The 15,819-nt window shown below is 42.0% G+C and overlaps 1 protein-coding gene across 1 annotated transcript in view; it reads left to right on the top strand.

Annotated features, from left to right (window-relative positions):
* The first annotated feature begins 515 nt into the window (after window positions 1-515).
* Window positions 516-15,819, top strand: part of MEIOB (meiosis specific with OB-fold) — a 31,406-nt gene continuing 16,102 nt past the window's right edge. The window contains exons 1-5 of the mRNA XM_079720236.1: window positions 516-642; window positions 5,948-6,024; window positions 8,322-8,379; window positions 11,913-12,044; window positions 13,994-14,066. Coding sequence (XP_079576362.1) covers window positions 5,956-6,024; window positions 8,322-8,379; window positions 11,913-12,044; window positions 13,994-14,066 — 332 coding nt within the window. The 5' untranslated portion in view covers window positions 516-642; window positions 5,948-5,955. The remainder of the gene's footprint in view (window positions 643-5,947; window positions 6,025-8,321; window positions 8,380-11,912; window positions 12,045-13,993; window positions 14,067-15,819) is intronic.

Raw genomic sequence — 15,819 nt, 5'->3', positions numbered from 1 at the left:
CCTGGTTCTTAGCACCCCGGACTCCCGCCCCAGAGGGTCCTCGAGTCTGGAGGACAGGCTTGGGCCCACGGGAAAGGAAAGAAACGGGAGCCACTCGCGCCCAGCCTCCCGGAGTCTCGCTCCTCATTACCCGCACTCCAGAAGGACGGAAGCCCTCAAGGCGGCCCGAGGGAACAGGGCAGGGCCGAGGGCGGTGTCAGGGCGCAGGGGCGGGGCGGGATAGGAGTTAGAACCCTGGTGGTGTCAGGGCGTGTGTGGAATCGGAGTTCGGAGGGGGGGCGGGGGTGGGGTCGGAGCTGGGGGTAGGAGCAGAGCCCGGGCGTGGGTGGAGTCGGAGCTCGTGGGGCGGGGAGGGGCGGAGAGGGGCGGAGAGGCGGCGAAGTCTGAGGTCGGCGGGGGCGGGGCAGAGTCGGCGTGGGTGGAGTCGGCTCTCGGGACGGGCGGGGCCAGCGCGAGGCGGGGCGGGGCCTGCACTAACGGTCGCGCGGCATTCCTCGCGCGACCATAGTGGAGCTGTTGGGTTGTGGGCCGAACGCGCTGTGGAGAAGCGGCCGGGCGGGGCCTGTGTGTGGGGGACCGCTGTCCAGGTGCGAGGAGCGGCTAAGCGAGCGCTCTCGGGAGAAGCCGGCGCGGACGCCTGAGGTGAAGCCCGGTGGCGGCGGGCGGCGGGTCCCGCGCGGCTGTGGGCGGCGGATGGCTGGCTCTCGTCCTCTCCTGAGGGCGGATCTCAGGGCTGCGGCGTCCGCGGTGGGAGCGGCATCCCCTCCCAGCTGCCCGCGCGTTTGGCGGTTGGTGGCGAACGCGAGGGCCCCGCCGAGGCCCCGGCCCCGAGTCCTGGCCGACCCTCGGGCCACCCCTGTCTCCCCGCGCGGTGGAAGCCGGCGGGTTAGGTTTCGTAGGACACGCCCGGATGCGAAGTGGGCAGGTGACGTCAGCTTCTAGTCCAAACACGCGGGGACACAGTCACGTAGAAACACGCAGAACACCTTAGAGTGTGGACGTCCGCGTAGAGCGCGGCGAGTGCAGACGCGGGGGTGTAATTTTGCGGGATATATACCCACGTCCTGCAGTGACTCAAAAATGAATTCCCCCGAGAGACTGGCTTACGTTAGGGTTCGCGCTTGGTGTTGGACATTCTGTGGGTTTGACAGATGCCTAAGGACACACAGGGTTACAGGATCCTTCAGAGCAGTTTCACTGCCTCGGAAACTCCCTACCCACGACTCACCCCTACCTCCCGCAACTTTAGATGGTGTGCTGTCTCTATAGTTTTGCCTTTTCCAGAATGTCATAGAGTTGGAATCTTCAGAATACATTTTAAAACATAGACTGATTACGGAGAGTCGCATTTCACCTCAGGGTTTCAAAGGGACAGCTTTCAATCCCTGTTTGCCAAGCGCTGGACTTCTCATCTATAAGGTGCAAAAGTGTGAGGAGGGCATGAAATGACAAACTTTGGGAAATGGTATTTGAATGCAAGTCATGCATGTTTCCTCTTTCTTTCCTCCCTCCCTTCCTTCCTCCCTTCGTCCCTTCCTTCCTTTTTCTCTCCTTCCTTCCTTCCTCCCTCCCTCTTTCTTTCTCTCTCTCTTCTTCATTCTTTTTTTCAAAACAGCTTTTTTTTTTTTTTTGCGGTATGCGGGCCTCTCGTTGTGGAGCACAGGCTCCAGACACGCAGGCTCAGTGGCCATGGCTCACGGGCCCAGCCGCTCAGCGGCATGTGGGATCTTCCCGGACCGGGCCACGAACCCGTGTCCCCTGCATCGGCAGGCAGACTCTCAACCACTGCGCCACCAGGGAAGCCCTCAAAACAGCTTTTAGTTAGAAAATTTGAAACTACCTTGAAAGGTTACTAACAAGCGTTCTTCTAGAATTTCAAAATACAGGGAGTGCCCTGGTGGTCTAGTGGTTAGGACTTGGCCCTTTCACTGCCGTGGTCTGGTTCATTCCCTGGTTGGGGAACTAAAATCCCACAAGCCGCACAATGGGGCCAGAAAAAAAAAAAAACAAAAAAAAAAACTTTAAAAAAGTGCAAAATTTGCTGAGTTCCCATTGAAGCAGTAAAAGGAGTAAAATCTACTTTTTTGAATTGGATTTATAAAGATAATTGAGTGACTGTTCCCCTCTGTGAGAGATGACCAATTTTGTCAATGTTTGTTAAAAAATCTTTGGTTTGTGATGAAAGTTTGGGGGGATTTCCATGTATAGAAATAACCACATAAAGAGGACTTCTCTGTAGTAGCCCCAGCACAGAGTAAAATAGCAAATTTTAGGACCATCATTGCTGAGCTCTTTGAAAGCTCTGTTTATCTAGAATAGCAGGATATAAACTGTACTTGTTTCTATAATTTAAATGCTGGATATAAATGTAAAATTAGCTGTTAACTAAAATTCTATTTATCCAAAAAGTTAATTATAGCAATATTATTCTCAAATTACAAATCAGGTTGATTTTAGGACTCATTCCTTAATTTAGTCAACAAATAACCAGTAGCTCCTATGCATGACGCACTAAACTAGGCACTGTAGGACACAAAAGGGGGCAAGATAAGGCACAGCCCTATCATCATAGACCCCACTCTGTAATGAAGGAGAAAGACAGCACACAAGCAACAATTATGAATTAGGAATGCTAAGAGAGGGAATAGAGACTGGGGGATACTTGAAGGAGGGTAGTAGGAAAGTCTTCTCCTTGAGATCCAAAGAATGCTGAAGATCCTGTCTTGGGAAGATGTGAGGGTGGGATTGGAGAGGATGCTCAAGGAAGAGGGAACTGTGTATACCAAGGCCCCAGATCCCATCTGTGGAAAGAAGAGCAGCCGCGGTGTCTGGAGAGTGGTAATGGGGGTGGGGGTGGGGGAGGCAGGGAATGATGTGAAATGAGGAGGAGACAGGCAGAGGCCAGATCAGCTGGGCGTTACAAGACGAGCAGAGTTTGGATTTAACTGCGTGCAACTGGGAAGAGTTTTAAGCAAGGGAGAGACAATCTAAGTTTTTAAAGAATTCTCAGTTGTGTGGGGAAGAGATGGAGGAGGCACGAGTGGAAGCGGAGGGTGGTAAGGTCAGGGAGATGGGGGGAAATGATCAGATTCACGAGATAATTAGGAGGGAGAATTGGCAGGACTTGGTAAGGATTGTTTTGGATCTGGCCAGTGAAAGAGAGGAAAGGTTAATGATGACAGAGTGGATGGTAAGGGAATTTTCTTTCTTTCTTTTTTTTTTTTTAACATTTATTTACTTGGCTGCACTGGGTCTTTGTTGTGGCTCTCGGGATCTTTGCTGCCGCATGTGGGATCTTTAGTTGAGGCATGTGGGATCTAGTTCCCTGACCAGGGATCAAACCCGGGCCCCTGCATTGGGAATTCGGAGTCTTAGCCACTGGACCACCAGGGAAGTCCGGCAATGGAATTTTCTGTTGGCAGGGTCTGAGGTAGCTCCAGGGCACCAGCACAGCACCTGGCACACAGGCCTCCGTGAATAATTGTTGTACTGATAGGAATGGAAAGCACACACAGGAGGGACAAACATACACACTCCTTCCTGGCCCTGGAAAAATGTCAGCAAAGTTTATGAATTACCCGCTTCAGCCCTCTGCTCACAACTCCTCCATCCTGGGCCCAGGACTCTGACTCACTCTGGCCTGCTCAAAATTTGAGACAATGGCATCAAAATCAGAAAGTTGGTGGGGTTTGCCCTAAGGGTCTGACTGACAGCCTCAGCTGACCTGTGGGTCAGACACCTTCTCAGAGCCAGCAGCTAGCAATGAATCTTCCTTGTCTGGGTCCAGAGTCCCTTTCTCTTTTTCCAGAGCCACAATGAGAGTAAGGACCAAGCAGTGCAGCTTTGTCCTCTGGAGGAAAGCTCTAGCAAGTAGGAGCATGAGGGGCTTGGGCCCTACCATGCCCTCATGAAACCTAAAGCAAGGGACCAGGAAGGCCCTGGGAGGAATTGGCCATGTCAGGCTGGGCTCTGGTCCAGGCGGGAGGTTGCCCTTCAAAAGTAGGAGGAGGTCACAGAACTCAGGGAAGGGAATTTGGGAGACCTGGGTTGGGGGCTGTCAGAGATGGTCATGGTGTATCTAGTGTCTGTAGTATAGGGTCAGCCTCATAGTAGACACTCCACAACTATTACCTGTTACATTGCCATCATGTTACCTTAACCAGACTAGGTTCACCACCACCTCTTCTTTCCTTTTACCCTTATCAAGTATCTGAGTTAGTGGCCTTGAGGCTGTATACATCTAGTCCCACATCTGGCCCTCTGTTTTCGTTGCTGCTCTCTGAGCCACCCCCATCCTGATTCAGGGCCTGATACATATCAGACACTCAACCGACGCATGTTGAATGAATAAACTATGTATAAAAACCAGGTAATTGCAGTACTCTAGGTAAAAAATGACTGAGCCTTGGGCTGAGGAGATGGCATTGGAGATGGAGAAAGGGAGACATTTAAAATATATTTGGAAAGTAGAAGGGACAGTAGTTGCTGTTGAAAGGTATAATCTCTGTATCACCATATTGAGCTCTTTATTTCATGTTAATTTTGTATTTCTCAAAATGTCCATGTAGAGAAGCAAGTTGTCATTTTTTTGGTAGACAGACACTAAGGTATATCACCATATATTTTGAATAATAGTAGAAAGTTAAGGAACTTCAAAGAGTTCATGTGATATCACTTGTAAGTCAATAACCACCAAGAGATATTAAGGGGTAAAAATTTGGAGAACTCAATATGTAGATGGATAGTGTTTTTACACAAAATCTGGCTACTGAATAGTTCTTCCTCTCTAACCTCAAGTGTGTAGCACTTGACAGGCTCTCAATAAATGTTTGTTGAGTGGATGGATGAATGAATGAATCCATCAGGGTTTGTCAAGAATTTCAGAGACTGAAATTGCATAGTAAGCCAGATCAGACTAGGCCGAAGAATAAGTAGGACCTTAACGCTGCTTAATTCCCCATTGTTTATTCTGGCTTGAATGCAGAAGCTGCTACATTGGATAAGAATGAAAAGCAGTGTTCTCATCTGTCAAGAGCCTGTGAACATCTAGGCACCTTATGTACATTATTTTGAATTCTCACAACAACCCTGTAGGGTAGATGTTATCCATATTTTGTGGATGAGGAAATTAAAGCTCAGTAATTCAAAACATTTGACTACAAACTAGTGGCACTGGAATTCATAATCATATTTGACTAACTCCACAGTCTTCCTGAAACTTGTATTATGCGACATGTCCTGAAAGTGCAGCCTGTAGCTGAGGGCATTCACTGTTAAAGAGGCCACGTAATATGAAGTGAAATGGAGTAAATCTGCTAGTTTGGTGTAGCTGACAGTTGTTATTACACTAAAACCTTTTCTAGTGATGATATTGAGGGACAAGCCACCATTTCATTTATTTGTTTATTGAGTGCTTTTTATGTGCAAGGTAGCATTGAAATGCACATACAAAAAACTTGTAAGATGCTACCTCTGCCCTGATAGAGCTTACTTACCATCCAGAGGTGAGGATAAAGTACTACCTATCCCCTTACACAGTGTAACTAAATGCATGATTCAAGGTGGTTACAATAGAGTTTTGCTATGTTTTTTTAAAGTAGGCTTTATGGTAATAAATATTTAAATCTGCAAATGTCCCATTGAATCATTTCTCATCTGAAACTAAATTTGCAGGGTGCTTAAATATTGCTAAATTATTTTTTTGAAAAGTGAAAGTTAAAAATTTAAACCTAACTATATCATTCAAAACTTTAAGAGGACATTTTGAAACATGCTTTTTACAGGTTGAATCTAACTTGCATTTCATTGTTGTAAGATAAAGTTTTCCCAAAGAATGAGTAGAATATCCAGTACTTTCCTAATAAATTCCTTTTTCAGTCTTGGAATTTTTCAAGGTTTATTTCAGTTGTTTAATTTATGCATCTAAGTTATATTTTCTAATATGCAGATAAAAGAATGGCTAACTTCATTGCATCAAAGAACTTTACTGCACTTTCAGACCTGCATCCAAATATGGCTAATCTGGTAGGTTTCAGCGGTGTAGTGGTTCATTTGATCTCTGTTGAAACTTTAGGTGGTAATATTACATTATGTCAACATTATTGATTCGTTTCAACACCTGCTTGTATAATTGACAAGTATACAGATACTGCATTAGTGATTGTTAGATATTAAACACTCCTAAACTTCTTTGTATTTATGCCAGCTAAATGAAAATTAGTCTTTCTTTTGTCTACGGATTAGGAGATTGTAGATATGACTAGTGATTGTTAAAAATTATCAAAAGTTTACTTGTATTATATTTTATTTTATTTATTTATTTTTGGCTGCGTTGGCTCTTCGTTGCTGCACGGGCTTTCTCTACTTCCTGTGAGCTGGGGCTACTCTTTGCTGTGGTGTGTGGGCTTCTCATTGTGGTGCCTTCTGTTGTTGCAGAGCACAGGCTCTAGGCACACGGGCTTCAGAAGTTGTAGCTCGCAGGCTCTAGAGCTCAGGCTCAGTAGTTGCGGTGCATGGGCTTAGTTGCTCTGCGGCGTGTGGGATCTTCCCGGACCAGGGATCGAACCCATGTCCACTGCACTGGCAGGCGGATTCTTAACCACTGTGCCACCAGGGAAGTCCTTGTACTATATTTTAATGAAATATTTAATAAGTACTCAAATTTAGCATTATAAAGTTAAAACATTGTCATTCAGCAGTATCTATTCTCTAGTCAAATTGTCCAAGTTATATACTGAAATACTTGCTATTATGCTGCTTTTATGACATAAAGGTACACAAAAGATGTATTTCTGAAATCATTATGTGAAAATTCATTTTGGGGGAAGGGGTTGTGGGGGAATCAGTCATGTCAAGTATGCCAAGATTGTTATTTATTTAAAAGAAATCTAGGTGGAATCATCTTATAAGGTGAAGAACTCATTGTAAAGCAATTATCATACTGCCTTACTTTTCCTATCCCCAGCAGTCTGCTGTTTACATTTGGAATTTGCAAACCAGATTTCTTAAAATGGGATAAATTTACATATAACTTCAGTAATTTGCAATTTAAACTTTATTAATGTTAAAAATAATTATTGATGTTACAGTTTTTCTTGAAAGGTAAACTATTTGCTAATTGCCTCTTCAGTTAGAAAATTTTACTAAATATTTCCATTAGTTGTTTTCCCAACAAAATTCAGTGAGATCTGCATGCATATGGAATTTAAAGAAATAATAGCAATGTGTCTAAATGTAATAAGACTAGCTAATAGCTCAGCTAGGATGTGGTAGTCTTAAAAGCTTGAATGTATTTTACTTATATTTTTTTCAGATTTATTTTGGCTGCGTTGGGTCTTCGTTTCTGTGCACGGGCTTTCTCTAGCTGCAGCGAGTGGGGGTTACTCTTTGTTGCAGTGCGTGGGCTTCTCACTGTGGTGGCTTCTCTTTGTTGCGGAGCACGGGCTCTAGGCATGCGGGCTTCAGGAGTTGTGGCTCGCGGGCTCTAGAGCACAGGCTTACTTTGTTGTGGTGCACGGCTTAGTTGCTCCGTGGCGTGTGGGAACTTCCCAGACCAGGGCTCAAACTTGTGTCCCCTGTATTGGCAGGTGGATTCTTAACCACTGCACCACCAGGGAAGTCCTTGAATGTATTTTAAATGTAACAGATTATTGCAAGGTTAAAATCAGTTGCTAGAATTAGTGATGTAAATTCATCCTTTCAGAAAAAGGTAGTTATTTTTATTTCTTAAAGCATTTAAAAAATACTTAATTTTTCTTTGTTAGTCACTGAAGAGAACATTAAAAATCTTAAAGATGTTAATATCTTTAAGGTTTAAGATCTAGGACTTCAGAGCTTAGATTTATTAGCAGCAATATGCAAGTTTTGTTACAATCTAATTTATGTTACTGTCCAGCATGTTTTCATTAAGAAGCTAAGCAATTTTATGTGGATTGTTAGAAAACCCTATATAAAAGAAAGCTTTGAAGACCATGGCAAATTAAATTGCATTATACATGTGCTTTGAATGAATTCAGTAAGGACTGATAGCATAGTGCAGTTACTGTGCTCCACCTAATGATTGAAAATAAAGTAGAAACATACTAAGTATTAAATGATTATATTTGTAATATCAGTTAACTGTCTTATTACTTTGTACTACTCCTTGTGGAGCTGAACATTTATGAAGTTGTTTTAGATGTTTGTCTGGAATAAATACATTTAAATGGTTCCTAGTTAAAAATGTTTGTTAGAGCCAGTAAAATATAACAAGTCCATGAAATTAAATTTACCATCTCCATCTGTGTTTAATATTCGTCTTCTATAACCTTTTTGTTTTTCAGAAAATAATCGGCATAGTTATTGGAAAAACAGATGTCAAAGGCTTTCCAGACAGAAAAAGCTGAGTTCTGTTTAACTCTTTGCTTCATTTTTCATCAACTGTGGCTTATGACTACAACAAAATATATTTAAGTGATTAAATTTCTCATGCCTGTTTAACTCCCTAAGAGCAACAGCCGTGTTCTCTATTGCATGGTAAAGTACTTGATTTAAGGCCACGTGTGTGGCCTTAAATCATTCTTAATGATTTTATTTGATATCTCTAAAACATAATTTTAAAAGCTGTGTATACAGTACTAAAATAGCTAAATTGGTCAACTCATTAATGTGTATCAATGAGTACTTATTGAGCACCTCCACTGTGTAAAACCCGGTGTAAAGGTAAGAGAGAGAGATGTTGTATGTAGTCTCATCAACCTCAGTTATCAAAGTGTCTGAAAGGATGGATGTGGAGCTAGTTTGACTGGGCTCAGCACCGAGTCATCTGAGATCTATTCTATGTACAGCTGTGAAATCGGGGTAAATAAAGCTGGGATGAGAATTAAATGAGCTCATACATGGAAGGGTGTGTAAGGCACAGTAAGAACTCCATGTTAACTATCAATATCACCCTAAGAGATACAAGTACACAGGTAAATCTTCATAGAAGACAGAAAGTGATAAGGAGGGAGGTTTTCCAGCAGGGATATGTCCTGACAGTGTTGAGCGAGAGAAGTATGGCAGCAGTATCTATGTATTTACTCAAAGAACCAGACAATTCAGTGGAAAAAAATCATGTTTCACATGTGGAAAATACAGTTAAGTTTGCCTTTAGTGGTTCTTATTGAGTTGCTTGAATTGTGTAAGAATTTTAGGACTATGGAAATAAAATCCGAGACTAAAATTGGATTTTTAAAATCAACTGACCCTCAAACTTTTGTAGTTTACATGCAGAGATAAACTATAGAATGCCAAAAGTAGCAATTCCCTATTATTAGCTTTTGAAGTGTCAATGCTTTTTATTAAAAGGTACAGTATAAGTCCTTCTAAACAGCCTGAGGGAATCCGAGCTCTAGTCAGCCAGCCAGTAATTTTGACAGAAGAAGACAATTAATTGTGGCTGTGTTAATTGACTTATGGTGTAGTGATAGGTACCTTTATTTTCATTTTATTTTTTATAATATTCTGTTGTTATTTTTGAGGTAAATAACAAAGATGTCATCTCCCACCCATACTCCTCATTTGTCTTCTCTTTACTGCATCATAATTAATTAGATCAGAATTACCACTTGAATAGTTTGAGAAATCCTGCATCTCTGTTTTCTAAGCTGTAAAAGAAATAACTTGAAATATATGAATTAGAAAAGGTCAATATTTATATATTTGCTTAAATTACAGCAATGGAATATAATTTTCACCTATTAGACGGTGAGAGTAGGGCACCATTTCTGTAGTGTTTGACTATTTTTTATAATTGTCTGTACAGTATTCCTTTTTTGGAGAAGATACACTTACTGACTTTAAAAAACATTATACATATCAATATACTGTCATAAAAAATTCAAGCAGGGCTTCCCTGGTGGCGCAGTGGTTGGGAGTCCCCCTGCCGATGCGGGGACACGGGTTCGTGCCCTGGTCCGGGCGGATCCCACGTGCCGCGGAGCGGCTGGGCCCGTGAGCCATGGCCGCTGGGCCTGCGCGTCCGGAGCCTGTGCTCCGCAGCGGGAGAGGCCACGACAGTGAGAGGCCCGCGTACCGCAAAAAAAAAAAAATTCAAGCAGTGCAGAAGGTCATAGAGTCAAAAAGAGAAATTCTTCATTTAACCCTCAACTTTTCCCATCCCAGCCCCCACCCCAAAGGTAAGCACTAACTAATCACAGTTCAATAGATATCTATAATGTGCATTTGTATGTTAGGTTGTATTACTTTTTAAAAACTTTTAAAATTGAAGTATAGTTGATATATAATATTATAGAACTTACAGGTATACAGTATAGTGATTTACAATTTTAAAGGTTATATTTCATTGTAGTTATTATAAAATACTTGCTGTATTCCACGTGTTGTGTAGTATATCTTTGTAGCTTATTTTGTACCTAGAAGTTTGTACCTCTTAATCCCCTACCCCTGTATTGCCCCTCCCCCTTCCCCCCTTCCCCCCTTCCCCCCTTCCCCCCTTCCCTCCTTCCCTCCTTCCCTCCTTCCCTCCTTCCCTCTCCCCACTGGTAACCACTATCTGTGATTCTGCTTTTTTGTTATATTCACTAGTTTGTTGTATTTTTTAGATTCCACATATAAATGATATCATACAGTATTTGTCTTTCGTCTGACTTATTTCACTTAGCATAATGCCCTCCAAGTCTATCCATGCTGCTGCAAATGGTAACATTTCATTGTTTTTTATGGCTGAGTAAAAATTTCATTGTGCATATATATGTGTGTGTGTGTGTGTGTATATGTATATATCTATCTAACAACTTTTTTATTCATCTGGTGATGGACACTTAGGTTGCTTTCATGTCTTGGCAATTGTAAATAATGCTGCTATGAACATTGGGGTGCATGTATCTTTTCAAATTAGTGGGGTTTTTTTTTTCAGATATATACTCAGAAGTGGAATTGCTGGGTCCTATGGTAGTTCTATTTTTAGTTTTTTGAGATGCGTCCATACTAATTCGCACAGTGGCTGTACCAATTTACATTCCCACCAACAGTGTACAAGGTTCCCTTTGTACATTCTTGCCAGCGTTTGTTATTTGTGTTCTTTTTTTTTTTTTTTGCGGTACGTGGGCCTCTCACTGTTGTGGCCTCTCCCGTTGCGGAGCACAGGCTCTGGACGCGCAGGCTCAGTGGCCATGGCTCACGGGCCCAGCCGCTCCGCGGCATGTGGGATCTTCCCGGACCGGGGCACGAACCCGTGTCCCCTGCATCGGCAGGCGGACTCTCAACCACTGCGCCACCAGGGAAGCCCTGTATTACTTTTTTTTTTTTTTTTTTTTTTTTTTTGCGGTACGCGGGCCTCTCACTATTGTGGCCTCTCCCGTTGCGGGGCACAGGCTCCGGACGCGCAGGCTCAGCGGCCACGGCTCACGGGCCCAGCCGCTCCGCGGCATGTGGGATCCTCCCGGACCGGGGCACGAACCCGTACCGGCAGGCGGACTCTCAACCACTGCGCCACCAGGGAAGCCCCCTGTATTACTTTTTAAATTAGCAAAACAATAAAGAAATTTTATTTTGGAAAAAAAGTACTTGCTGACCCCTAGTGGTATTTTTTAGCAGCACACATTTATTTGTTTTGAAATAATCTAGAATTATGACTTAGGTTAAAACAACAGTAAGAGAGAAATGGAGACTCTAAGCTAATATCTGGATGGTTCAAGCCTACATGTCATTTCCCTCCAAATATACAGATAACTGGGGAAAGGGAACATAGGGGTAACAGTGAGGTGAGTTATCTACCTTGGCAGCTTAGAATTCATAAAAGCATAACATATAATTTATATCTGAAATAATATTTTACACCATGTGTTTGAGTGTTTTTAGCATCAAATAATCATATTTGTTCAAAGTTAAAACTTTTCATTTGAAAAATAAAAGCATTGGTTTTCCCTTAGATATTGGATCAGAAAGGTACACTTTCAGTTTCACCATTCGTGATTCAACAACCCATTTTGTAAATGCAACATCGTGGGGCAAGGAAGATTACATCAGATCACTTTCTGACAGCTTTCGTGTTGGCGAGTGTGGTAAGTTGGCACTGATTCTTAAACTGTTTCTCTTACAGTATTATTCCCATGATATGTTTGTGATAACTACACTGAGGGAGTCAAAATGAAATAAGACACAATTCTTATTCTCAAGAACCTTACAAGAAAAAAGTCAAGTGTTAAGAGTATAACACAAGGCATTCAGCATTTAATTGAAACATACAAACATGATAATCACATATTTTTACTAAGTAGCTCTATGATCTTTGGTTTATTTCTATTTCACTTTGCATCAGTCCCTCCTGTGGCTCTAATCATTTATCTTTCTGTAAACGTATAATAGGGATGCTAAATAGATTTTGATAAAAGATATTTGAATTTTTAATGGATTTTAAGAAACCTTCAGCCTAAAATACCAAATCTTTCATATCGTCTACCCACCCCAATAGCCCTCTGATGGTACAGTGTAGTATATTGAAAAGAACAAGACTTTGAGAACAGGTAGATCTAGATTCAATTCCAAGTACCAACATTTATTACATTGTGGCTTTGAGAAAATTTCTTAATCTTGTTGGGTCTCAACTATGAATTAACACCCTATAGATTCTTGTGAATGTTAAATGAGATAGTGTGCCTGTTATAAAGTGTAGAACTTAGGCACTCAATAGATGACAGCTCTAGCCTCATACAAGAAACAAGAAAGCATGTATACCAGCTCTCTTTCATGGTAGAAAAAAGAAGGGAAAGGGTAACACGGACAATTAAACTACTCCTCTCCAACCCTACAGTATCAAGCAGCCTAGTACCCATACTAGTTACTCAGCACCCAATCATATTATTAACTTTCAGGATTACATATAGTATCTCTCTAACTGAATAATAAGGTAGTTGAACATATGGACTATGAAGGCAAAAAACTTTGCAAACTTTGCAAAAACTTTACAGGCCCTTAGAAGCAGCCTGTAAGGATAGCATTGGGGGGAAGGTGAGCAAAGAGGCAGATTCAGCAGGAGCCCAGTCTCATCCTGATCCAGATAGGAGCTCTGGAGCATGAGTGGCACCTCAAAGTGGTACCACCCTAAAGAAAGAGGCCTGGGCTTTTGTACCCTGTATTTACAAGTTATTGGCTGAAGTCCACCCCCTACTCCCCCTACAAGCAAAACATTTCTTGGATGAATGCCAGAACATTAGCTACCTAGAGCTAAAGATATATTTCGGTATTAACCTATGTTCCATGTTGATGGTTGTTGTGAAGATGAATGAGATAAGGGATTTTAAAGGTGTAAATCTGATGATGCTTATAGAAGTAAATAAGATTTTGGTGTGGTAGAATAAAAAGATTACAGATTTTTGAATTAGAATTACAAATAGAATTAGAACAGTTCTAATTCCAACTCTACTACTTTCTAGATATAATACCTCAAGAAAGTTATTTAACCTCTGTGAACTTCAATTTCTTCATTTGGAAAAAGGGATAATAATGAGGGATGGTTGTGTGAGGAATTAGCAAAATAGAGCACAAAAAAGTCTAACGTAGACCATAGGAAATGGAAACCCTAAAATGTTAAGTCATAAAGCTGATAAGTTGTGGGGCTCAAATCAGGACCCAGATTTTGCATTGCTCTTTCTAACTACCACTATTATTTTTGAGGACAGCTGTGAATGGGTGAAGATCAATTTATTTTATAGAAGGGCATGTTGTAACCAAATCAAATGTTCAGTGTAACTATTCAATAAAGTAATATTAATGTGGATCATATGTTGGGATTTAAACACAAAGTATAAGAAATGTCATCTGAGATCAAATTGATTGGTCATACCCCAGGATTCTGTTGCTCACAGTGCCACAAGAAAATGATTGTGAAGGATACATAACACCAACTCAAAATTAGAAATAACATTGTAATGTTCATTGTTATGTACACTCATTTTTTAAATTTATCCTGTTACTTTTTTGTAATAGCATCATATTTTCCCCTCTGTTTTAGTGATAATTGAAAATCCCCTGATACAAAGAAAAGAATTAGAAAGAGAAGAAAAGTTCAGCCCTGCAACTCCTAGGTAAATCTAGCACAGAGGTCAGAATGATTATTACTTTATGCCAGAATGATTATTACTAATAAGTTTATGCCAGAATGATTATTACTAATAAGTTTTTGCATGTCAGATTAACAGAGAGCTTATTAAAGGTGTATACTTCAGTTTGAAAATTAGGAGTTTAATTCTGCTTCACAATATTTATCTTTGATTATGAAATAATTTACTTTGACATAGGATCACATAAAAAATGGCTTTGTTTTTAGTACTTTGATTCTCATTCTTAGATTACAAAAATCTGACTCTAGTCACATTAAAGCTGAACAATGAAAAGGTAAATCATGGAAGTCATATATCCATTTTTTCATCTCAATTTATAACTCTCTTCACATGCCTTACTAGCTTAGTTCAGGTTACCTGGAAGCAGAGCCCAGAGGAGGATTTTTGTGCAGATGATTTCTTGAGGGAGAGCCCTTAGAAGCAGCCTGTAAGGATAGCACTGGGGGGAAGGCGAGCAAAGAGGCAGATTCAGCAGGAGCCCAGTCTCATCCTGATCCAGATGGGAGCTCTGGAGCATGAGTGGCACCTCAAAGTGGTACCACCCTAAAGAAAGAGGCCTGGGCTTTTGTACCCTGTATTTACAAGTTATTGGCTGAAGTCCACCCCCTACTCTTGCGGAGGAGGGAAGGCTTAAAGGTATTTCTGGCTGAGGACAAATCTCGAGAGAGAAGGGTGTAGCTGGTAAAGAGCTCTGGGTGGGCACAAAAGTCTCTACTACACGTGCACCTGCACCCATTTTTCTGACCTCATCTTATAGGTCTCATTTCTCTGCAGCCACATGAAGAGTCCTCCACTTTATGAACATCCTGGGCTCATTCTGCACTAACAGCATTGCGTGTTCACTTCCCTCTGCAAGGAACTATCTTATTTGCTCTTCTCACTGAAGTGTCAGCTTAAATATCACCTCCTTAGATCTTCCCCCACCTACTCTGTCTGTAGTAGCCCTTCCAGTCTGCATTACTAGGACTTCGTCCTATACACAGGGTATGTGTACCATCATAACCCTGATCACAATCTGGGATTATTTGATTAATTGTTCTTATCTGTCTCCCTCTCACGCATGTAAACTCCGTGAGATCATAGGTCTTGTGTGTCTTCCTCACCACTGTACCCCCTGTGCCTAGACTAAGGTCTGGCACATAATAGGCTCTCAGTAAGTGTTTATGGAATGAACACATGAATGGAGGGAGGGAAGAGCATCCTTGGCAGAGGGGACAAACATGAAACCTGGCCTTTTCCAGAACAGTTAATAGTAGTTTTAACTTTATGAAACTGTTGATGTTTGACTACGTTTTTCTCTAAAATGGCAGTTTCATAGCCTAGGAATATGATGTGGCTGGAATATAGGCAGGGGAACAGCAGGAGGAGAAGCTCGAGAGAGAAGCAGAGACACTTCAGACAGTTTTGCTTGTTGTACCAACTTCATGCTTTGGTGATGGCTAGCCCAGAAGATCTTTTGAGCTGGGAAATAATATATTCATATTTGTGGTTTAGGAAGATCACTTTGGCTACCTGAGGAGGACGGACAGTAGAGGTACAAAGCTTAGGAGACAAGCAGTAGTTTGGGTGAGAAGTGATGAGGGAAACACCTAAAGCAGTAGCAGGGGGAGGAGGCGGGGGGCGGGGGAGGCCCTGGATTAGAGGACTAGAAAGAGGCTTCATGGAGGACACTTGGGAGTTGATTGGCTGGAAGGGGAAGAGCACCGCAAGTGTGTAA

This window comes from Hyperoodon ampullatus (genome assembly GCF_949752795.1).
Source record: "Hyperoodon ampullatus genome assembly, chromosome: 14".
NCBI lineage: Eukaryota > Metazoa > Chordata > Mammalia > Artiodactyla > Ziphiidae > Hyperoodon > Hyperoodon ampullatus.
This window is presented reverse-complemented; position numbering and strand designations above follow the sequence as displayed.